Raw genomic sequence first — 25,174 nt, forward strand, 5'->3', positions numbered from 1 at the left:
TTTATTGAGTCCTCATTTTTCAGGAAGGAGGAATAAGTTCAGCTAAAGGCTTAACAATTTTGTTGATCTTTTCAAAGAAACAGTTTCTGGTTTCATTGATGTTCTACTGTTTTTTAGTTTGGTATCATTCATTCCTGCTCTGATCTTTATTATTTCCTTCCTACTGCTGGATTAGGGTTTTGTTTGGCCTTCTTCTTCTAGATGCTTTATGTGTAAGGTTGGGTTGTTTATTTGAAATTTTTCCTGTTTCTTGAGGTAGACCTGTATTGCTATAAAAACCCCTCTTAGAACCACTTTTGCTGCATTCCAAAGGTTTTGGAGTGCTGTGTTTTCCTTTTCATTTATCTCCATGTATTTTTTTTTTGTTTCTCTTGGATTTCTTAGGTGACCCACTTATTGTTTAGCAGCATGCTATTTAACCTCTAAATATTTGTGTTCTTTCCATACTTTTTTCTTGTGATTGATTTTTAGTTTCACAGTGTTGTGATCAGAAAAGATGCACTGTATGATTTCAATCTTTTTTAATTTGTTGAGACTTGTTTTGTGGCCTAATATGTGATCTATTCTGGAGAATGTTCCATGTGCACATGAAAAGAATATGTATTCAGTTTTTGGATGGCATGTTCTGAATATATCTGTTAGATCCATCTGGTCCAATGTGTCATTCAAAGCCACTGTTTCCTTTTTGATTTTCTGTTTGGATGATCTATCCATTGATGTAAGTGGTGTATGAAAGTCCCTACTATTATGGTATTACTATTGATTACTTCTTTTATGTTTGTTATTGGCTGCCTTACATATTTGTGTGTTCCCATGATGGGTTCATACATATTTACAATTACTCTATCTTTTTCTTAGATTTTCTCTTTATGATTATGTAGTGCCCTTCTTAGTCTCTTGTTACAGTTTTTGCCCTGATATAAGTATTGCTACCTCAGCTTTCTTTTCACTTTCATTTGCATGAAACGCTTATTCATTCCTTCACTTTCAATCCACATGTGTTTACATCTAAAGTGAGTCTCTTCCAGGCAGCATATGATGGTTCTTGTTTTTTTTTCCATTTCATCACCCTATGTCTTTTGACTGGAGCATTTAGTCAATTTACATTCAAAGGAATTATAGATAGGTATGTAACTTATTACCATTTTGTTATTTGTTCTGCATTTGTGTTTGTAGTTCTCTGTTTCTTTGTTTTCTTGCTCTTTCATCCCACAGTTTGGTGGTTTTCTTTAGGGATTCACTTGGATTCCTCTCTCTTTCATTTTTTGCATGTCTATTACTGGATTTTGATTTGTGGTTACCATTATATTTGTATATAACACCTTCTGCATTTAGCAATCTACATTAAGTTGATAGTCACTTACATTTGAACACATCTTTACTCCTTCCCCCTTCATGTTTTAAGTATATGGTTTCAGATACTTTACATCCTTTTATTTTGTGAATCCCTTGACTGATTTTTATAGCTAAACTTATTTTTACCGCTTTTGAGCTTCCTACTTTTTTTACTCCTACTTTCCATTCAATTCCTTTCCTTACCCCTGGTCTTTCTTTCCTTTCAACTAAAAGAGTCCCTTTTAATTTTTTGGTAGAGCTAATTTAGTGGTGATTGATTTCTTTAAATTTTGTTTGTCTATTCTCTCCTATTAAAAATACAGCTTTGCTAGATAGAGAATTCTTGGCTACAGGTTTTTTCTTTTAGCAGTTGCAATGTCACACCACTCCCTCCTGGCCTGCAGTTTCTGCCAAAAAATCAGCTGATAGCCTTATGGGATTTTCTTGTATGTAACACTTTCCTTTTCTCTTACTGCTTTTAAAATTCTCTTTATCAATACTTTTTGCCATTTTAATTACTACGTGTCTCAATGTGGACATCCTTGGCTGATTTTGCTGGTAGCCCTCTGTGCCTCCTGGATCTGAATTTGTTTCCTAACCCAGATTTGGGTAATTTTCAGTATTATTTCTTCAAATAAATGTTCTGGCCCTTTTCTCTCTTCTCCTTTTGTGTCCCATAATGCAAGTATTATTATGCTTGATGGTGTTGCTGAGTTTCCAGAGTCTATTTTCATTTTTATTATTTTTTCTCTCTCCTATTGAGCTTGACTGCTTTCCCATACCCTATCATCCAGGTTGCTGACCCATTCTTCTGCCTTCTCTAGTCTACTACTTACTCCATCTAGTGTTACTTTAATTTCAGTTATTAAGCTCTTCATCTCTGATTGGCTCTTTTTATGTTTTCTATCTCTTTGTTAAGGGTCTCATTTAACTCCTCCACTCTTTTCTCAAATCCAGTATGTTTATGGCCATTAGTTTAAATTCTCTATCAGGTATATTACTTATCTCCATTTGGCTTAGGTCTCTTGCTGTGATTTTGTCCTATTCTTTCATTTGAGACATATTGTTCTGTCTCTTCATTTTGTGTAACTCTCTGTGTCTATGTGTTAGAAAAGTGTGGGAGCCCGACAGTGACCACAAGAAAGAGTGGTTAGGGAAGCGGAGATGTGCCTGCAAACGGACTCTCTGCTTGGGCAGATCATGCCTGCAAACAAGATGTTCTGCCAAGAGGCCTGCACACAATATCCAAGGTTAATGATCCGCTCGCATACGAGGCAACATGCCCTCCTCAAAAATAAGGAAGAGGCTGGAGTTCTGGGCAGGCCTCTTAGTAAACATACTGTCGTCACTTCCTCCCTTTGCTTCCCCCCGTCCTTGGAATGTGCTTGGCTTTTTGTCCTTATTTAGTAAAAGAATGCATTTCATAGATTTCAGTATGTATCCAGCTACCAGGGTATAAAAATAAACCGCAAGGGGGCTTGCGGAGAGTTTTCTCCCTCCGGCCAGAGTTGTGTCTTTGTTTGTCTTTTGTGTGTCTTGTCTTTGTGTCATTTTGCTTGCAACAAAAAGTTATATCTCCTGTTCTTGAAAGTAGTGGCCTTATGGAGGGCATTACAGTGCCCTGCAATGCAATATTCCCTGTTCACTAGAATCTGATGCTCAAGGTTGTCTCCTATGTCTACTGCATGTGCCCTGCTATTGTGGCTGAGCTGCCTTTGCTGTCAGTCCAATCATCTGCATGGCTTTCTTTGCCTTTTGTAGGCAGTGTTCGGTCCTTGTGTTATTAGTGAGCCAGTCTGAGGCCACCTTAGGCTGAGTTGAATAAGACCACGCATTTGCCAGAGATGCAATAGAACCAAACTATAGGTCGCTTTCCCTGTTTTGTCCTGTGAGGAGCTTTCATTGATGGGTGGGGTCTGCACTCAGACCAAACATCTGTCCCCAGCCAACTGCTGGGGCCATAATCAGACTGGTATGTGTGGTTATCTTCTCTCCTCAGGGAAAGAGTCACTGTCAAGGCTCTTGCACACTTCTAGGCTTGTGGCACTACTCTGGATGGGCTCCAGCCAAGGGCATATTGGAGGGAGCAGGTCTGCAGGAGAATACAGCAGTGGGGCACCCTGTGCCAGCAAGGCCTGTACCACAGTCCACTGTGAGAGGGCACCTCTAGCAACCAGGGACCAAGGCAAGGTTGGAAGTGGTAGCATACATGGTGTTTGCAAGGTTTGCATGGGTCCTCTATGGGAGGACACCTGGAACCAAGGCCTAGCTTGAGGAGGTGTAACCACAGGAGAACTCAGAGGCAAGGCATGCCATTAGCAAGTTAGGTAGTGAGTGATGGTGCCATGCTGGTTCCTGCAGGTGTCCCTGTGCTAGTCTGGGAGGCAGAGATGGAAATGGTAATCACCAGCTCCTTTTTCCTGGAGAAGTCTCCTAGGAATCCCTGCCCCTTCAGCACACAACAAACCTCTCTCCTATATTATATCATGTAGGCATTTTTTTCAAAATGTTGCTTGTGTGCTATATCTGTAAGGTGCTGTTTATTCTGCTATATTTTTTAGGGCAGGGATTAGTTTCCTCTAGCCCTCCTGGCTCTCCCAAAGCCGAACCCACTGATTTTTTAAGTTCCAGGTGTTAAGCCCCACTAATTGTAAGAACTCATGAATTCATATTCTGGTTTTCAAAGCCAAATGTTATGGGGATTCATCTTCCTCATGTAGGTTCTCCATCCCTGGGGTATGATATGAGAATGTTTCTTTCTCCTTTCTGTACCTGCAGCATCCTTCCCTTCTTTCCTCCTCCTCCTCCATTTAGCTCCCAACAGTGTCTCTGCCTTTCCTACCTTCTTTGATATGGCCTCTTCTCTATACTTAGCTCTAGGGAGTCTGTTCTGCCAGACTTCAGGTTGTTTTCTAAGTGATTTACACTCATGTGCCTATTATCTAGTTGTATCAATGAGACAAAGTAAGCTTAGGATCCTCCTACTCTGACACCTTCCCCAGAAGTTTCCCAAATGAGGTTTTAAATGGGCTTGTTCCATCCCCAGTATATTCACTGAGTTTAAGCCCTATTCAATAAGGACATCTTGTTTGTGAAATGTCAAAAGTTTCTTCATTTTCTCCTTCATTTGTGTTAACGTCCTCAGCTTCCAATAGCCTAAGTTCTAATATTTAAACCTAAAATTTATGGATAAAAAAATGTTTCCACTCATTTGGTCTATAAATATTTATTGAATGACTACTAGGTAGCAAGTATATACTAATTGCTATTTTAGTCCCTACTCTTCAGCACTAATTTACTCAATGAATGCATAGAGATGCCCAAGATGAGAAACTTTACTAATCCCATATTTCTACAGTAATTAGAAATAAATATGCACTTTTGTTTCATACATTTGTGTGAAAACTGAAATATGTATTACCTCTTCCTCAATAACTCAATAACAAAAGAAAATTTAAGGTATTTTAACTTAGTAGGAGGCAGAATGGAGTAGTCCCATCTATATGGACACAGAGCCAGACGGATTTGGACTGCAATTCCAGTTCTACTACTTTTGGGCTGTGGAACCTTAGCTTCACCACTTAATATTTCTGAACCTCAATTTTCTCATATGTAAAACTGTGATAATTATACCCCCTTGCAGAAATTTTGTGAGAAGTAAACAAGATATATGTAAAGTGTCTAAAAGAAGGAGATACTTTGCAAATGACAAAAGATTGGCTTAGTGAAATAACTTTTTTTTTACATGTCTTTATTTTTGAGAGACAGAGAGATGCAGAGCACGGTGGGGGAGGGGCAAAGAAAGAATGAGACACAGAATCTGAAGCAGGCTCCAGACACAGGGCTCGAACCCACAAACTATGAGATCATGACCTGAGCCGAAGTCAGATGCTTAACCGACTGAGCCACCCAGGCACCCCTAACTTTGTTTTTAAAGGCCATTACTGTAATACCTAGTTATTTATCTCTCTTCATTTTAGGGCAGTGTATTCTTATTTACTGAATTGGAATCAGGAAATTTAAGTTCTAGTTCTGGCTCCTCTTCTTGCTGGTTGTAGGATCCTTGGCTAAGCCACCTAACCTCTAACATTCAATATAAAGATAAAAACTCACTTGCCTTACTGTAAATTCTAATCTTATACATGTCTTTTCTACTTAGGAGAGCAAAAGTGGAAAAAATCTTGGCTTTGGAATCAGACTTGCTTTCTAGCTACATAAGCCTGAACTAATTACTTAATTGCTATTGAATAAATCTATGTAACCCTGGAGTCTTTCTTCCAAACCCCTTTCACCAAAGTATTCCTACTTTAAAGATTTCAGATTCTTAACTGAAACCTCTATTACTAACTGAAATGTAATTCTCCATTACTAACAAACAGAAGATTTATTTTAATTTTTTTGTTAACATTTATTCATTTGTTGAAAGACACAGTGTAAGCAGGGAGGGGCAGAGAGAGAGGGAGGCACAGAATCTGAAGCAGGCTCCAGCCTCTGAGCTAGCTATCAGCACAGAGCCCGATGAGGGCCTCAAACCCGTGAACCGTGAGATCATGACCTGAGCTAAAGTCGGACACCCAATCAACTGAGCCACCAAGGTGCCCCTTTCTTCAGATCTACTGTGAGGCAAAATGAGGCAGTAAATTATAAAGAAGCTAAAAATATGAGATAAACTGATGACCAAATAATTTAGAAACCAGCATTTGCTTTGTCTAGCACAGATGTTATTAGATCAACCCCTTTCACCAAAGTATTCCTACTTAAGATTTCAGATTCTTAACTGCAACCTCTATTACTAACTGAAATGTAATTCTCTATTACTAACAAATAGAAGATTTCTTAACGTGGGTTTCTGGGATAGACATTATCTCTTGAAATTATTTTCAAATATTCATGTGTCTGCACACAGCATGCATTTTTATGAGAAAGAATTCATTATCTTTTCATAACATATCTAGAGGAATCTATCGCCCCTGAAATGTTTAAGGGCCAATAGAAGCAAAAAACTGAAAAAAAAAAAAAAATACAGTCTTTATCTCTGTTAATAGATGAGCAATACCAGCAATATTCTGAATGAGCTTCATTCCCCCACCACATAACTTTCCTGGGCATATGTTGCTCTCTCAGCCCTCTTTTCCTCCTCTCTACTTCCAGACCATCTGCCTACAACCTTCATTGGGCTAATTCCTTCTTGTCATTCAAGACTCAATTCATGTGTTCTTCCTCCAAGAAGTTTTACTGAATTGCTCTTACCACCATCTGCAAGCTGTCAGAGAACTATTATGTAGCCTCAGAAGTCTGTGTACAACTTCCACCATTGCCTGGATGCTAATTTTCTAGCTCTATTCTTCTTCTACTATAATGGGAGGTCCTTGAAGGCAGGGACTATGTATAATACATCTCTGAATTTCCAAAGTTTGCCACAATGCCTGACATACAGCAGGTATTCAATACATATTTTTAAAAGAATAATTCTAAAAATGAATAACACAGGACTGTGTTATTCCACAACATAGTGATTCTTCCACAACTCCAAGACACAGAGATTAATATACTACAATTAGTGACTTCTAAAACTCCTGAAAAAAATGCAGCAAACTATAAATGATGATAGTTTTTCCCATTCACCAAAACTCAGAGATTTTGTTTCCATACCATTGTTGAAAGTCTTTATTTATTTAGAAATTTCCCATCCTATATGGGTTTTTAATCCTACATTAAATTCTAGGAGTCTTTCTGTGTTTGACTATTTGGTTTTCCTTTAATTGACATGCAAGTACGTTATTTTGAAATCCTGGTTAGAGACTAAAATATTCACAATCAGTAGTTCTCAAATATATATGACAAATAAAAACTATTTTCTTTAGAGTTTGAAAAAAAGAAATGTCTTTTAGGAGTCCTGTTGAATACAAAAAGGAAAAATTATCATATTCCCATATGGTGAATAGCATCAATGAATTATTGCAAGCTTTCACACTTAAAATAATTTCTTATAACCTGAAAAATCAAATCCAGCTAAGGATGAAAATTTTTCTTAATACTAAAATTAATACCTACTCCATTGCTGAAATTTAACAATTAATAAAATTATTCTAAAACTCAATTACAACTGTACTTTGACTCAAAGACAAAGCTGTGACTTTATTTAAAATATATATGCAAAATATTGATATCCTTCTTTCCTTCTTAATGCATATAGTTTTCTTGTATCTATTTGAAAGTGACACTGAGCAATGATACTGAAACTGAAGCCAAATGCAACATTAAGAGATCGCCAACATTATCAGAGTTTCTTAGAAGAAATAAGCACATAAGCATCATGGAAACTAAATTTGTTTTCTGTCCCAATACTATACTTTTTGGATTTTTTTTTAATTTTTTTTAATGTTTTATTTATTTCTGAGAGAGAGAGACAATGTGAGCAGGGGAGGGTCAGAGAGAGAGGGAGACACAGAATCCAAAGCAGGCTCCGGGCTCTGAGCTAGCTGTCAGCACAGAGCCCAACGCGGGGCCAGAACCCACGAACCGTGAGATCATGACCTGAGCCGAAGTTGGACGCTTAACCAACTAAGCCACCCAGGCGCCCCAATTCTTTTTGGATCTTTTTTTTTTTTTAAGTAATTTTTTTAATGTTTTATTTATTTCTAGGAGAGAGAGAGAGACAGCGTGAGCAGGGGAGGGTCAGAGAGAGAGAGGGAGTCACAGACTGAAACAGGCTCCAGGCTCTGAGTTGGCAGTCAGCACAGAGCCCGACGCGGGGCTCGAACCCACTAACCGCGAGATCATGACCTAAGCGAAAGTCGGACGGTTAACCGACTAAGCCACCCAGGCGCCCCTACTTTTTGGATCTTTAATAAAGTTATATACTTGCTGATGTTACAGAAAAATATATAGGTGACAAAAAATAAAGTTGTAAAAATATTTCTAAAAAGGGATAAAACTATGTAAGTCCACATTCCCTTTTCCACAATTCCAAAATCCATAAATCCCTAAAAGCAGTAATTTTTTTCATAAATTTGGTTGCCAAAACTCATTTGCCAACAAAATTTAACCTAAATTGACATGAAGCTATTTATAACTTTTTCATTTAGTGTGAATGTGATATTACTGTGTTTGCTCACAAGGTACTCTCCCCCACCTCATGAGGATAATGTGTAATCAACAGTACATATGCTGTATTAGCTTTCCATAATCAAAAAAGAATCTGAATTCTGAAATATATTTGCATCTAAAGCTCCAAATAAGGGACTATAGATCTGGATTTCCTCTTCTTTAAAAGACGATTTTACTAGTAAGCCTTTAGGAAAAGACACACTCCCATGCGCACGCACGCGCGCAGACACACACACACACACACACACACACACACACACAGGCCAATACCAAATAAGCTACCATTTCTTTGAGGGTAGGGTGTAACACATTATGCACTTTCCAAATCTATCTCTAATTCTAACCTGAAAAGTAGGTGTTACTGTCTCCAATTTACAGACAGACTTCACTATTTTGCCCAACTACTAACAAAAGATAGAAAACATTCTCATTTTTAAGTCCTTTTAAAATTTCAAGATTCTGTCTATAGTTGATTTCAGGTACCATAAAATTACTTTTTTAAAAGAGATTCATTTATTTCACAAAGTGATCAAGGTACAGGCCATTTTGAGAGAGAGAGCGAGTGAGCGAGCAGGAGAGGGGCAGAGAGAGAGAGAGAGAGAGAGAATCCCAAGCAGGCTCCAAGCTGCCAGGACTGAACTAGACACAAGGCTCACGAAACCATGAGATCATGACCTGAGCCAAAACGGAGTCAGACATTTAATCAACTGAGTCACCCAGGTACCCCAAGGTACAGGCCACTTTTAACAGACTGCATCATTCTAAAATTTCTGGTCAGTATGGGCCTCTACAAAAGTAACATACTTGGCAATTTTACCAGGTAATTCATACAAAGCTTTCTTTCATGATACTTGGAAAGGAAGAAGAATCTGAGAAATAAAAGTAAGTGTAATCTAGCCTGAGACTAATACTCCTACATTTAGTTAAGTATAAGGTTTCTTTTTTATTATTATTAATAGTCAAATTATTGCAGAAGAAGAAAAGTTCAAACATTCTTGTCCTCATTTTAAAGTATAATTTTTTAGGGGTACCAGGGTGGCTCAGTCAGTTAAGCTTCCAACTTTGGCTAAGATCATGGCCTCGTGGTTTGTGAGTTCAAGCTCCACATCTGGCTGACTGCTGTCAGTACAGAGCTTGCTCCAGATCCTCTGCCCCCTCTGGCTTGTTCTTTTTTTTTCCCTTTTTTCCCTCTCTCTCCCCTTCTCTCAAGAATAAATAAACATACATACATACATAACAATATTTTAAAGAAACTTCCTTTTGCAAATCTGACCTTGTAACAGAGCTATCTGCATGCTTGTAAAAAAACTTAACTATCCCTTTACTACAAGAAATTCCTCAAAATCCACCTCATATAGAGATCTATTCCATGACATTTAGTTCAGATAACAATTCTACATTCTCCTAAACTTGGTTATCTCCCTTTCTTCTAACAGTAAATAAATTATACCAATGGAAAAAAATGGAGGAAAAAAGAATGTCTTAAATTCATCACTGTATGTTTAAAGCTTGCTTTTATATATATAGGTAATGCATCTTAATTTTTATACTCAAGCTTCAGGGAAAATATCATTTATTGTGCATTTCAGATATATTATCTCTAGAATCACAACTATCCTGCAGATATTATCCACATTTTATAGATGAGGGAACTTGAGATCATAAAATTTGAGTCCAAGGTCTTCATCTAAGGCTGCAGGAACAGACTTTAAACCAAGAACCAAATTCCAGTTCTTTCCATGATACCTTGCTAATATATGCTTACCTTAGAATAACATTTCCTGTAGGGCAGGAATTTTCATCATGGCTATTATTGTTTCAATATATAGAATATTGCAATACAAAGACAAAGCCAAATAATGAATCTGGATAATGTTAAAATAAGCCCCAAACTGGGGCACCTGGTTGGTTCAGTTGGTTAAGCGTCTGACCTTGGCTCAGATCATGGTCCTGTGGTTCCTGGGTTCACACCCACATAGGGCTCTGCACTGGTGGTGTGAAGCCTGCTTAGGATTCTCTCTCTCTCTCTCTCTCTCTCTTTCTCCTCCTCCTCCTTTTCCACAAGTGCACTCTCTCAAAATAAATAAACTTTAAAAAAATAAGTCCCAAACACCTATAATCTTACACTTATTTGCAGATCTTGAACAAGTTGCTTAACTTCTCTGTGCCAAAACTTCTTCAAACAGTATAGATAATACCTTAGAAAGCAGTTATGATGCTGACATAGATTAAAATATATAAAGTACTTAGCACAATATCTGGCACATAATAACACTCCAGAAATGTTAGCTATTGTTACTGAGATGAAAAATCACCAGATGGACATGTTTTGAACCAGATTACTCCAGTTAGCAATAGCTGGACACCAAATCAAAAACAATCAATCCTATACTGGTTTGAAATCTATGACATAATCTGGTCAAAATATGATATATATCAATTAGTTTCTCTCTCTTGGGAATCTAACTGAATTAAGAAACAAAGACTAAGCTCATTAATAGTAGTTCAGAACTTAAATGGTTTGGCTCCTACCTTCATCAATTTTCTCTCATCAATGTTACCAACAATGCTAAATCTGTTGCTAAATCTAGTTTTTCAGTCTTCATTTTTATATCATTTGTCAGCATTCAATCTGTTCAAGACCATTTTCCTCATTCTCTTTGGAAAGCACTGAAATACTGCAGCTATTCAACACTTAATACCAAGCCTCTACTCCCCACACCCCACTGTCCCTCTATGCAATTTCATCCATACTTTTGACTTCACTAATTATCTTCATGTTAGCTCAGACTTTTCTTACACATTCAGTAGCTTGTCAATCTCTCACTTCTCTGGATGGCTCAAAGATAAAAGATACCTCCAACTCCGTATGTCCAAAACCAAATTCATGATCTTCCCTCTCAAACACAGCCAAGATCCCTTCCAGTGCTCCTTATCTCCATAATGGGACCACCAAATATCCAGATTCACAAATTAGAAAATTAGAAGCATGCCCTGATATCTCCTTTCCCTTCATCCCCATCTTTCACTAAATCTTATTATTTTGTCTCTTAAATACTTTTCAATTCTTCCTCTCCATCTCCACTGCCACCTTCTAACAGGTCTACCTGTATCTTCTTGTATATTCCTGTATCTTCTGTACTTTCCATACTGTAGCCAGTTATATTTTTCATGATTCTAATCATGCTATGCTCCTACTTAAAAGCCTTTAATGGCTTCCTACCATTCTTAAGATATTTGGTGAAAATTCATATCACAGTATTCAAGACTTGCAAGATCTGTTTCAGCTTCTTTCACCCTCCTATGGCCCTACATGCAGCCATATCTGTCTTTTTTCAGTTCCTTAAACACAATACATTATGTTTCCTGTTACCTTAGGATCTTTGCACATGGTTTCCCTCTGCCTGGACCACTCCTTGTCCTTCTCCTCACTTATTCAATCCTTATTAAATCTCATCTAAAAATATCACTTCCTCAGAGAAAGTTTCTTGGATCACTAGACTTTATCAGATCATTCAGCTATTTATTCAACAACTATTTAGTAATAACCATGTACGGCTCTAGACATGTGGGATTATTAAACACAACAAAACCCTTGCCTTCATGGAGCCTACATTCTAGTGGAAGAAAACAGGCAATAACCAATAAAAATAATATGTAGACTATATAATATATGTAAAGCCAGTAAGTGGGGTGGGGGGGGGGGGGANAAGAAGAAAATAGGAGAATCACAAGCAGAGAGTTTCTAGTGCCTAAGTTGGTATATGATATCATATAGTTAGCACTCAATAAATACTTGTGGAGCAGATGAATGAATAAAAGAATAAGCATATTCAAGTTATGAGAAAGTTTAAACTGTAAAAAGAATAGAGGAACTACTTGATGGAAGAAACAGAGATGCTATGAAGCAAAGAGAAACCATGCAGGTATTGAGAGATAATAGTCTCTTGAACCATTCATCCTCAATGGCTTCACTCAGCTTCCAGTTCCAGTCACTATATGGTCTTAGTATAATCACTATTCATATGCTTACCCAGTTCCAGGGGCTGGATAAATCAAGTGGGTCACTCTTTTAACCAAAATACCTAATCAGGACACATATACAAGATTGTGTATACCACTTCTATCACTTACCACCACACATATCCCCAAAGCCACTGCTTTACTACACACACATACATACACACACACACACACACACACACACACACACTCACAGGTATCATTTGTCTTAAAGCTTCAGTTCTTCAGTTCCCAGCCCTTTTAGGTACAAACTCCTTCCCACATACACAAGACTGTGAAAACCATTGCTCTTTTCTATGACCCTGTGAGACACTTAGGTCACTACTCTCCAAGTCCAGTCAAACCTACAACTGGGGTCCTTTCAGGAAAAGGGACCTGGGTCTCTCCTTCCTGACAGTCTCTTGCACCTTAAAGACTACCTTCCACCCACAGATACATGGACATTTACTCCTCTGTGGTTCTGAATGACCTTCAAGATCATTGATCCCATAAATACTCAAACCCAGGCTCCAGCATCCTTTGGTAAGGTTCTGAAGGACTGGGGCTCTGAGTGCCCCCTCAAGCCTCTTGTCTTTATCAGAACCCACAGAAGGATTTGTATACTTTCTCGGTGGCCAGGGGTGACCCTAACTTCCCCAAACACAAATATTCAGTGTATACCCCCTTTCCATGGCACCGCCTTATATTAAAGTAACATTCCTCTCACATATACCTGCCCCCTCAGAAGAAGAGTCTCCACCAAACCATCCCCCTTTAGGGAGACCTCCCATGTTCCCACAGGACTGTGTACCCCCGTCCATGACTCAGCCTACTCCTATGATCAGTCCCATCACACGCGCCCCTCAGGACTGGAGTCCTGGGATTCTCCCTCGAGTCCCAGCCCTTTCTGGGCCCATGCTCACTCAGAAGTGTGCACACTCCCGCATACATACATCCCTGCGCCTCCTCCAGGACTCCGAGGTCCTCGCCCGCCATTCAGAGCGGTATGCACCTCCTTTGACCCCTGACCCCGAGGTCAGCCCCACCGCGCAAACATAAAGGGGCGCCTCCTCAGTTGTAAGGCCCCTCGCCCCTCAGACCCAGGACCGCCGCGCTGCTTCAGCGCTCCCCCTGATCGACCGCCCCCACAGACCTGCCTCAGGCGCCGTCTGGCTCCGCTCCGCCATTTTTTGTTATCCCTCCGCCTCTAAGCCCACGCGAAAATCCCGGGGCAGTGGGGAGCGGGCGACCGGATCCTCCGGTTGACAGAGCTCCCTCGGGAAGACGCGGCACGACGGTTGCCAGGGCAACGGGCGGCCCGCGTGCTGGCAGCCGGCGCGTGGCTGGGGGGGTGGGGCGGGGAGGCAGGCCGGGAGGGAGCGTGCGTCCGAGGCCCCGCCCCCGTGGCTCCAGCCCTCTCCAGTCCAGGCGCCGGCGGGGCCAGGAGTCCACGGCGCTTCTTGGTTTGCCACAGAGCCACCGCGTCCTGGCAACTGAGCATGCTCAGCCGCCTCTGGGGATCCGAGACCGGGTCCGCTGGGATGGCGCTTTTCTGCAGCTGAGGGGTTCTTCCTGCTGACCACAGACGTGGATGGACTGGGTTTTCAGTGGTTTAAGCTCAATTTGGGACTTAAGACAGATTTCTGGATTTCCCAACGCGTCTCCTCCTGGCGTGCCTGGCCCTGGTCGAGGTGCTGGGTAACTTATGTCTTCAACTGAAATGTACAGAGAATCAATAATTCTGTGCCCACCCACACCAAACTCGCAGAGGCCCAAAGAGATGGAGCTCCTTGCCCCTCTACAACCGCACCAGCCTCTAACCCTAGACTTTTGCTGCTGTATTTCTCAGTATACTTAGGATGCCTTTTCCCATCTTTCCTTGGTGAATTGCCACTATCTTCTAAGACCAAGCTAGAACATTACCTTTTCTGAGCTGCTCTGTCCTCCCACAGTCCCCTGTGTATCCCTGGCCTACTGCTGACAATGCTTGATGCATTATTTACTTCTATTTTCCTCACTTAAGGGTAGAGTGAGCTCCCTGATGCCTGGGGTCGGTGTCTTCATCTAGGTATACTCCGTAACACAGCATAGTGCTTGACACAAGGTAAGTGCTCAGTAAAAGTAAGTATTTGTGGAAGAAAAATGAATCCTAAGTTCACTCCTGTACATCTTACCAGTTTTATTGAGCACTTAAATTTTTTAACAAGTACCATTCTAGGCCACTTCTCTTCAAAGGTCTCACAGAGAAAGGAAGAGATAATGGCTTTACATACCTCATAGAGACACCACCTCCAGCCTGGACTTCAACTTATTCTAGGATGTTAGCCCACCAGATAGTGGGCACTCAATACATATTCTTAACTTAACAGAAAGATGTGGTCACAGAAACAAAAAGAGATTGAGAGAATGACTTTGGTAGAGGTTAACTTGTGTTTGAAGTACTACAAAATCAAAGAGATAATTCTAAATTAGGAGTAAACAATAAAAATTCTAAAGAGGAATGGTACCCTAGCTGGATCTTGAAGAGTGAATAGCTGTCATCCAGGCAAAGGAAAGGAAAGGAAGACTGTCCCAGACAGAGGGAGCAGCATGAGCAAGACAGAGTGTAGGGAACAGCAGTGAAACTATAAGAAGTCTAGTACTGAGAGCACAAAACTCATAGGGCAAAACATTATCTCTAAAGAAACTCCTGTATAGCTAAGTTGCGTCTTCAGTTGGGTTTCCCAAAAGCAGTCTGAGGCCAGGACTTCAGTGCTGGTAATTTGTTTGGGAAGTAAGCCCCAGAAACAGATGTGAGGGGGAGAGAATGAAAGAAAGGAAAGGAAAAAAGCAAAGAAAAATATGGGATATTGAGCTGATTGTTTCAGTAGACAACTGGGCTTAAGCTCACAGGAGACACTCTGAAAACAATGTGGAAGGTGCCTCAGCATTGTACCGCCAAAGAACAAGGAGACTGGGTCATTTACCTCTTAATTTCCATCCCCATTATTTGATGATCATCTCAATCTCCCAGTTTGAACTTTTTAACGTTTTCTGATTATGCTTGCTCAGGGCTAAGCAGTCTTCTAGGATTTGAAAGAAAGCCTTGAGGCAGAAAAGCAGAGGGACCAGAAAGCCTTTGAGGGGGCAACAGTCATAAAACTACACGTTTGCCTGCACTGAAATCAGGAATAATGTTTGGGCACCGCAAGAACTTCTACAAAAAGTTACATAATAATACTCATCAGAAATACCCCTCATATTTAAGTAGTTTAAAAATTCAAAAGCCATGTCAATACAACTATCAAGAGGAAAATACACAAGCTTTCACACATCCATCCTAATGACAGGTAAAGGCTGTGAGGGCTGTGGGATTTTTAGTTTGGGAGGGGTCACTGAGAGCTAAAGAGGACAAATGAGTTTCATTAAGTATAAGATGGAAAAAAGGTGTTTGAAGACCCAGGTTCTACTCAAACTGTTAGGCAAATCACTTAAAGAGACATTGAGCCTATTTTCTTTCCCAACAAACCCAAACAACAGTCCTGCCTACCACATAGAGTGCTCTAGGTCACAAACAATGAGACAGGTTAAAATGCATTTAATAAGTATAATAAGGTAAATAAAGAGCCTGGCATGTTTTAGAACAATTTACAGAAACATACCTTGATTCCATTTCTGAGCCAGGCTCTGTGCAGATGCTAGTGTTAACCTTAAAAAATAAAACTGCCAGCTGTTTTACCAATAAAAACAGGTTTATCTGGGAATAGAGAATTGCAATCTGAGACTAGCAAACTGTGGCAAAACCATGGGCAAGGCAGGCACCCGGCAAAGGAGAGATATACTCTCTAATAGAAAAAAGGGGGGAAGTTGGAAAGGCAGTTACAAAGTCCATAGGAGTAAACTAGAAGTCTAAAGTATACTGGCTTTTCATCAAGTAGGTTGTGACTATTTTTCATTGACTGTGTTATGACTGTTTCTCATTGTTCCTCACTTCCTGTGGTTCTGTCTGCAAGTGACAAGGAGTGCTGGACTTGAGAGCTCCCTTTACCCTCTACCCACCTCCTGACTCCTTTCTAAATGAGGTTTCCTTTTATTACTTTTCACACTGAAGGTAAAGAAAGAAATTAATATAGCACTGTCCGTGGTTTCTAGAAGCTTACAATCCAAAAGGGAAAGGAGATTTAATCCATAATTATAACCCAGCATGATCAGTGTTCTGATAGAGGAAAGCATGGGAGGCTGTGGGAGCCCAGAGGGAGGCACACAACCCAGCCTGGGGTAGAGGGGATAGGCTAAGGGATATTTAGGGTAAACTTCCTGGAGGAGAGTATCTGATCTAATATTTAAGGACAGGTAGGAATAAGCTGGGTAAAGAAAACAGTGGTACAAGGGGAAACTGTGGTTGAAGCAACGGGAACTGCCTGTGCAAAGCAAAAGGTGGTGTCTCTGGGATGGACAGCAAGACAGGAGTGGCTACATCAGTAGGTAAGGACAGATTCTGGGGAGCTCATATATGGGGGGACTTGATCCTCAAAGTGACAGAAATCTATTGACAAATTTTTAAGCAGGTCAGGGACCTAGTCAACTCCTCTGGTTGCTGTGTAGAAAGTAGATTTGAGTCAGGAAAAAAAGTTTTGAACAGTACAATTCTATACAAATGTGTTTGTTGACATTTCAAATTACCATTTGATGAGAACCTTTTATGTGCCATACATACACTTGCATTGTTCAATTTAAATTTTAGGTAAAATTTAAATATCAGTTATTTAGTCAGACGAGCCACATTTTAAGTGCTCAATAGCCACCCTATATTGGACAGCATATGTATAGAACATGCATAAAGCTCTGTCCCACAGTGTTGAAAGACAAATTACAACTGGGCAGAAGAAATAAAATGCCTAGAAAATGTCAGCACTTAAAAAGACCAGGCTCAGGGTACCTGGGTGGTTCAGTCGGTTAAGCGTCTGACTCTTGATTTCAGCACAGGTCATGCATGATCTCACGGTTCAAGAGATCAAGCACCAGGTTGGGCTCTGCACTGATAGCATGGAGCCTGCTTGGGATTCTCTCCCTCTCTCTCTCTCTCTCTCTCTCTTTCCTCTCTTTCTCTTTCTCAATAATGAGAATTTTCTCTTTCTACCAAAAAAAAAAAAAAAAAAAAGACCAGGTTTGGTTCTCCTGTATGTCAGCTCCTCCTCAGGAAGCTGGGCAAGAAGGAGGATAGACTTCACAGCTGCTGGACCTCAGAGACTTCCTTCTGGTATGAATAGCACAGCATGAGGAGTGGGGTAGAAATGACCCCCTCATGGACTCCTGGAAGTTAGTTTTCCCATGCTATCATTCAGACTGTGCCCAGGAGGTGTGTCTTCCCCAGGAATTTCGTAAGGATTCTTACCTCCACAGACAGCCACTACTCACCCACCATAGAGCCAGGGTGCCTTCCTTCTAATAAAATATTCCCTACAGGATTCACCCACTCCCTCTGTAAACATTTATTAAAATGATGCCTTCCATGTGCCTGTCACTGAGTTAGATACAGTATGGAAAGAGAAATATTCAAGTTATAATCACATTTCTCACACGTGCCAACTCATTTAAATCTCAAAGTAACATGGTAAAATTAGTATTAATATCATCATCCTGTACAGAAGACAAAATTGAGATTCAGAGAGTTGAAATCACACAGTCAGATAGTAGTCGCCCCAGGGAAGACTGGAATGGTGCTATCTTCTCTCAAGTAATTTCATATCAAAAATCCCATGCTTTTTATGTTTACAAACTAATTGGGAAGAAAAGATGAACACACACAAATCCAATTTACAATTTCCAAACAATGTAGTAACAGATACAAACATGCTCAGAGAATTGTAGAAGCATCAAAGAGGAATTGCCCTTAGTGGACATCACAGAAGGTTTTCTGGAGGAAAGGAACCTGGAGCTGAATATTAAGAGTATACTAAATGTATACTAAGAGTATACTAAATGAAGTATAGGGTGGGAAGAAGAGAGATAAAATATTTTTTAATTCAACTTGTCATTTGTACTTCTACTGTTTTTTGATGTTTTGGCCTTCTAGAAATGTTATCCTTTTTTTCTTGTCCTCTAAGTTTTGTTTAAGAAAGCAACAACTACTCTATGCCAAGGCTATAGAAGAATTACTTGAGGGTTTCTTCTTAACCTGGATAAACTATTTAAATGTTAAAACATGACTGAACTTTACAGAAAGGAAAATATTCTGATGTTGAAAGGAAGAAAAATCAGAGGTGTAAAGTCATTTGTCCTTGGTTTCCTTGGCCCATTATCTTTTTTCAGATAATCTGCCTGACTGACTCTCATTTCATTCAGATCTCATTTCAAATGTTAACGTTATTGGAGAAGTCTTCCCTGAAAACACTATTCAAAATTTACTTCTTTGATATTTCATATTTTTTATAGTATTCCAAGTGGAATCTCAGGTTCTATAATTGTTTTCTATGTGCTTTGCTCATGTAGACAAATGCTACTGATTTTGTAAGTTAATACTATAATTGTAAAGTTCTGTGAACTCTCATATTATGTCTAGTAGTTTTTGACTGTTTCAGATTTATGTTCACCTAATAAGAACAATAAACAGCAAAATAGCAATTGTCTTTTCCCTTCCCATTATTTAATATATTTATTTTTCCTTTATTATTGCTTTAGCCAGAGCCTCTAGTATTATGTTAAAAAGTAGTTTGTAGTTGGTATTCTTGTCTTTTCCAGATATTAAAATACTGCATCTAGATTTTTTCCATTAAATGTAGACCTTGACATAAAGTCTAACACAAGTTGATAAATTTTTTACACAGTTGATAAACTTTACACAGAGTTTTTAAATTGCAAAGAGGGATCAAATTTTAAAACAACAGCTTTGTTTGCATCCACTAAGATAATCATATTTCTCTTTTAATGTAGTTAAACAAATTGATAGATACTCTAATTTTAAAACATCTTTGCATTTCTGGGATTAATACTACCTGATCACAGTTTAGTTTTGTAATGCATTGCTGGATTCAGTCAACTATTTTATTTAAAATGTTTATGTCTATGTTAGAAAATAAAATGGACATCTGAGCCTAGAGAATTTAGGGAGGAACATTTTTAATTACCATTTCAAATTCTTCAATGGTTGTTATTTTGTATTTTCTTCAGGCAATTTTGGCATTTCATATCTTTCAGAAATATATGAACTTCATTTATGTTTTAAGTTATATATATTTTTTTAATTTTTTTTTTTTTAATTTCTAGGAGAGAGAGAGAGAGACAGCGTGAGCAGGGGAGGGTCAGAGAGAGAGGGAGTCACAGACTCTGAAACAGGCTCCAGGCTCTGAGCTGGCAGTCAGCACAGAGCCCGACGCGGGGCTCGAACCCACGAACCGCGAGATCATGACCTAAGCGAAAGTCGGACGCTTAACCGACTAAGCCACCCAGGCGCCCCTATATTTTTTTTATTTTAAAAGCTCTCTAGTGGCTGTGTACTTTTCTTTTTTATTATGAATTTTGTTATTTCAATTTTTTTCTTGATTGATATTACTAGAGAATATCTATTTTACTGATCTATTCAAGCTTTTAGTTTTATATATTTCCTCTCTCTCTCTCTCTCCCTCCCTCTCTCTCTCTCTCACTCCCCCTCCCCCACCTCCTCCTCCCACAACTTTTAATTTGTTAGGGTTAGGTTCATGTACAAGTTATAAGAAAACTCAAAATATCAGTGGCTTAAGATAAAATGTTTCTTATTTCTTAAATTGAAGAGGTCTACAGGTAGTTCAGGGCTGTCATAGGTACTCTAAATGTCAAGGATCCTACTATACATATCTTGCTGCTCCACCTTGCATGGCTTCCAGCTTGATCCAAGACGACTACTGAAGTTCTAGCTATTAAGATTATGTTTCTGGGGGAATCTGGGTGGCTCAGTCATTTAAGCATCTGACTTTGGCTCATGTCATGATCTCACGGTTCGGTCTCTGTGCTGGCAGTTCAGAGCCTAGAGCCTGTTTCAGATTCTGTGTCTCCCTCTCTCTCTCTGCCCCTCCCCTGCTCATACTCTCTCTCTCTCTCTCTCTCTCTGTTTTTCTCTCTCTCTCACTCTCTCTTTCTTAAAAATAAATAAATATTAAAAAAGTAAATTTAAAAAAATTTTTAAGATTATATTTCTGTCAAGGGCACCTGGGTGGCTCAGTCAGTTAAGTGTCCAACTCTCAATTTTGGCTCAGGTCATGATCTCACAGTTCTGAGATCGAGCCTCAAGTCAGGCTCCATGCTAGGTATGGAGCTTACTTGATTCTCTCTCTCTCCCTCTCCCTCTGCCCCTCTCATCTCTCTCTCTCTCAACAAATAAAAATTAAAAAAGAGGAAGACTATATTTCTGCCGGCTAAAAGGAGGAATATCTTTTAAGGACACATTCCAGGAGTTGCACATACAATTCTACTTACATCCCATTGAGCAGAATTTGCAAACAGAAACACTCCTAACTGAAAAAAGAATGAGAAATGAGTCTATCATGGACAGTTGTGTGCCCAGATCAAGATAAGCTACACAATTGGCAGGGCCCAGTGCAAAAGGAAAATGTGGGGCCCCTCATATTAAGAATTTCAAGATGGCGGGGCACCTGGGTGGCTCAGTCGGTTGAGCATCCGACTTCGGCTCAGGTCATGATCTCATGGTTTGTGGGTTCGAGCCCCGCGTCGGGCTCTGTGCTGACAGCCAGCTCAGAGCCTGGAGCCTGCTTCAGATTCTGTGTCTCCCTCTCTCTCTGACCCTCCCCTGCTCATGCTGTCTCTCTCTCTCTCTCAGAAATAAATAAAACATTAAAAAAAAAAAATTTAAAAAAAAAAAAAAAGAATTTCAAGATGGCAACAGCAAAGCATTAAACTAAACTAATCTTGGTACCCTCTGAGCACTGCATCCTGAGTGACTGCACAGATCACATGCCCATGAAACTGATGCTGATCCAGGGTTCTCTAAAACTTGGGGTTGTCTAATGAATAGGAGGAAGAAAACAAATACTGAGGGACAACTCAAAGTCTATGCCTCATTATTTAATTTTTGGGACTCATACACAATAAGAAAAACTATCCAACAAGTCAGATAATATTGACTTTTTCCTCCAAGTTTTATTAAATTCCAGTTGGTTAACATACAGTGTAATATTAGTTTCAGGTATAGAATTCAGTGATTCATCATTTACATACAATATCCAGTGCTCATCACAAGTGCCCTCCTTAACCCATTTCCCAAACCCACCTCCCCTCCAGTAACCCTTAGTTTGTTTTTTATACTTAAGAGTCTGTTTTTGGTTTGTCATTCTCTGTTTTCCCCTATGTTCATATGTTTTATTTCTTAAATTTCACATATGAGTGAAATCATATGGTACTTGTCTTTCTCTGAATTATTTCACTTAGCATAATACTCTCTAGCTTCATCCAAGTCATTGCAAATGGCAAGACTTCATTCTTTTTTATGGTTGAGAAATATTCCATTGTATATATGTATATATACCCTACATCTTTATTTTTTTAAGTGGAGGCCCTTTCTTTTAATTATTATTTATTTATTTTTGAGAGAGAGAGAAAGAGCACAAGCAGGGGCAGAGAGAGAAGAAAACACAGAATCTGCAAAGCTGTCAGCACAGAGCCCAACACAGCGTTCAAACCCACCAACCATGAGATCATGACCTGAGCCGAAGTCAGACGCCCAGCCAACTGAACCACCCAGACACCCCTACAACTTATTTATGCATTCATCAGTCACTGGACATTTGGACTCTTTCCATAATTTGGCTATTGTTGATAATGCTGCTATAAACATCAGGTGCATGTATCCTTCAAATCAGTGTTTTTGTCTCTTTTGGCTAAATACCAAGTAGTTTAATGGCTGGATCATAGGGTAGTTCTATTATTAACTTTTTGAGGAACCTCCATACTGTTTTCCAGAGTGACTACACCAGTTTGCATCTTTAGCAACAGCATAAAAGTGTTCCCCTTTCTCCACACATGATATAGGTTTTATCCTCACTTTACTAACCAGGAAACACAGAGAGAGGGTCAATAAGTTGCTTGATGTAACACAGCTACTAACATGTAGAGTGAAGATTTGAAGACAGGCGTGATTTCAAAGATCATACTTTTCATTAGCACATTCCATTAGTTCCCGGCCTTTTCCATATCAAACTTTCAAATCATATTGATCATATAGGGGCGCCTGGGTGGCTCAGTTGGTTAAGTGTCCGACTTCAGCTCAGGTCATGATCTCACGGTTCATGGGTTCAAGTCCCGTGTCAGGCTCTGTGCTGACAGCTAGCTCAGAGCCTGGAGCCTGTTTCAGATTCTGTATCTCTCTCTCTCCCAGAAATAAATAAAACATTAAAAAATGGAAACCTTTTAAAAAACGTTAAAATCATATTGATAACATAAAGGCAGCTCAATTTGATGGATAGAGTATTGTAACAATGACAGTGGGGGTGAGGAGGTATCTGGATGAGTCAGACCTGGTATTGGCTTGAGGAAAACCTCACTAGTATAAGAGACATTATAGCAATTTAAACTGAAAAAATCTGTTCTATTACTAGCTCCTACCTCTAAATTATGGTTAAGTCATATCATTAAAGAATATGTAATTGGCAGTGACACAACTTTGGGTAGCAAAGAGAGAGAGTCATTGACAGCTGGTTTGGTGGATTTGAAATTCAAATCAGGCTCAGGAGAGCACCAAAGGTTTCTTAGCACTGTAATGCCAGGGGCTACTGTTCTGAGAGGAGCATGGATAAATATTTGGTAACAGATGAGAAATGCTGCCCTTGGTAGATCTTGTTTGTCTCCAGGAAATATGAAGATCACACACACATACCACCTCTTGGTGAGATATGATTATTTATTGGGTGAACTAACAAGAAAATGAACAGTGATTATCTTTCTTTTAGGAACAGGAAATGAATGAGAAGAGTAGGGGCTGAGGGAAAACTGGTCCAAAGCAGAAATATACAAACGGTCAGAAGGACAGATTATCTTCCTTCACAAATGAGAAGTACAATTCCCAAAGGAGGAAATGAGGGCATGGGCATCAGGGATTTGTTAGAAGATGGGGTTAAAGAGGAAAAAGTTCAGGGAAACTGAGAAGGGAGAGAGGTCCCAAGGATAGAAATTCCCACAGAGGCCACCCTCTTTTTGAAGGCCCAAGTCTGAAAAGCTTCACGTTTCCATACAAGGAACTGCTGAAGATGAATGGGTTCCAGTCTCTATTTCTCCTACGCCTTGCTAAGAGCCTCCTCCATAAGCAATTTTGTATACTTTATGTGGTTCTTCATTTGAGTGAGATTAGTAAGACAGGGTAGTTCAAGAAGGGTCAGACATCACCAACCCCCAGTGACTCCAGTAAGATTGACAGAATGTATTATACCCACATATAAACTTATCTTTTTAATTGAGATCTTAAACTATGTATCATTTATACCTTAGTTTCATCACTTAATGTTAATTTATTATTTCTCATGTCAGAAAGTAGTCTTTGAAAACATTATTTCTTTTTTTTTTTTAATGTTTTACTTATTTCTAGGGGAGAGAGAGACAGCGTGAGCAGGGGAGGGTCAGAGAGAGAGGGAGTCACAGACCGAAACAGGCTCCAGGCTCTGCGCTAGCAGTCAGCACAGAGCCGACGCGGGGCTCGAACTCAGGAACCGCAAGATCATGACCTAAGTGAAAGTCGGACGCTTAACCGACTATGCCACCCAGGTGCCCCTGAAAACATTATTTCTGTTGTTGCAAAATATCCATCTTAGGGATGCGTCACAACTAATTTAAACATTTACTTCTTGGATATTTGGGCCAATCAAGTCCTATTTTTTTTTTCTGTTATAAATAATGCTGCAGTGAACATCCTCATACATATATCTTTAATCATCATCTCTGATCACTTCCTTGTTTTGATTTCTAGATATCAGGTCACTGGGTCAAAGGGAATGAACTTTTCAAGTCTCTTGAAACAAATTGAAAGCAGTCTTCCCCCAAAGACCTCACTCCTTTATGCTTCAGTGGAGACCATGTGAGTACCTGTCACATGATACACTTGCCAACATGCTGGCTGTGATATTTATGGTGAAAAAATGTTTTACCTAATTAGCCAGGACACATGAACTGATAGAACTTAACCATCTGCCAAGAAGAAATTTGAGAAGTTTGGCTTAATTATGGATTAGCTGATTGCACTTGTCACAGATGGGGCCCCTGCAAAAAAGGGGAGAAATTGTTGTCAATACTTTATTTGCATCAGGAGAGAAGAATTGTGCACCCCAGACTCCATGCATCTTTCAGAAAAAGGGTGTGTGGTACGAACTAGTTGTGCTGAGTCCTTTATGGTTTAATGGAGGTTTAGATCAAGACCTCCAACTTTATTCATGCTCATGCCCTTAACTGGTACTTATTTAGGGTGTATTTGGAAAAAGACAAAGTAGGGTGTGGAAACCTACTTTATTTTAATGACATCAGGGTACTTGTTTACATTCATTAAAGAAATAAAATAAAAGACTCAAAGTTAAATGACTCTAAGCTAAAGGACTCCATTTTGGTAGGTCCCCCAGTGTCATTAAGATTAGTCTTTCTTACTGATATGACAAATACCTAATACGTTGAGCCTGAAACTTTAGGAAATGAACCAAGGCAGTTGCTGACTTGTTCAAGGAAGTGAAGACATTTAAATAGAACATGAGTCGTAGAACCTCATTCTCCAGTACTCAAA

General features: G+C 39.5%; 1 protein-coding gene across 9 annotated transcripts in view; it reads right to left on the minus strand.

The window, feature by feature from the left end:
- Positions 1-13,713, minus strand: part of AGBL4 (AGBL carboxypeptidase 4) — a 1,406,556-nt gene extending 1,392,843 nt beyond the window's left edge. For all 9 annotated transcript variants that reach the window (XR_013338939.1, XM_077779716.1, XM_077779717.1 and 6 more), the window contains exon 1: positions 13,601-13,713. Coding sequence is in view for 8 of the 9 variants with exons in the window: in XM_077779716.1 (XP_077635842.1) it covers positions 13,601-13,634 (34 nt within the window). In the remaining variant the exon portion in view is untranslated. The remainder of the gene's footprint in view (positions 1-13,600) is intronic.
- Positions 13,714-25,174: the final 11,461 nt, after the last annotated feature.

This window comes from Crocuta crocuta, unplaced genomic scaffold (assembly GCF_008692635.1).
Source record: "Crocuta crocuta isolate KB4526 unplaced genomic scaffold, BGI_CrCroc_1.0 scaffold168, whole genome shotgun sequence".
Taxonomy (NCBI): domain Eukaryota; kingdom Metazoa; phylum Chordata; class Mammalia; order Carnivora; family Hyaenidae; genus Crocuta; species Crocuta crocuta.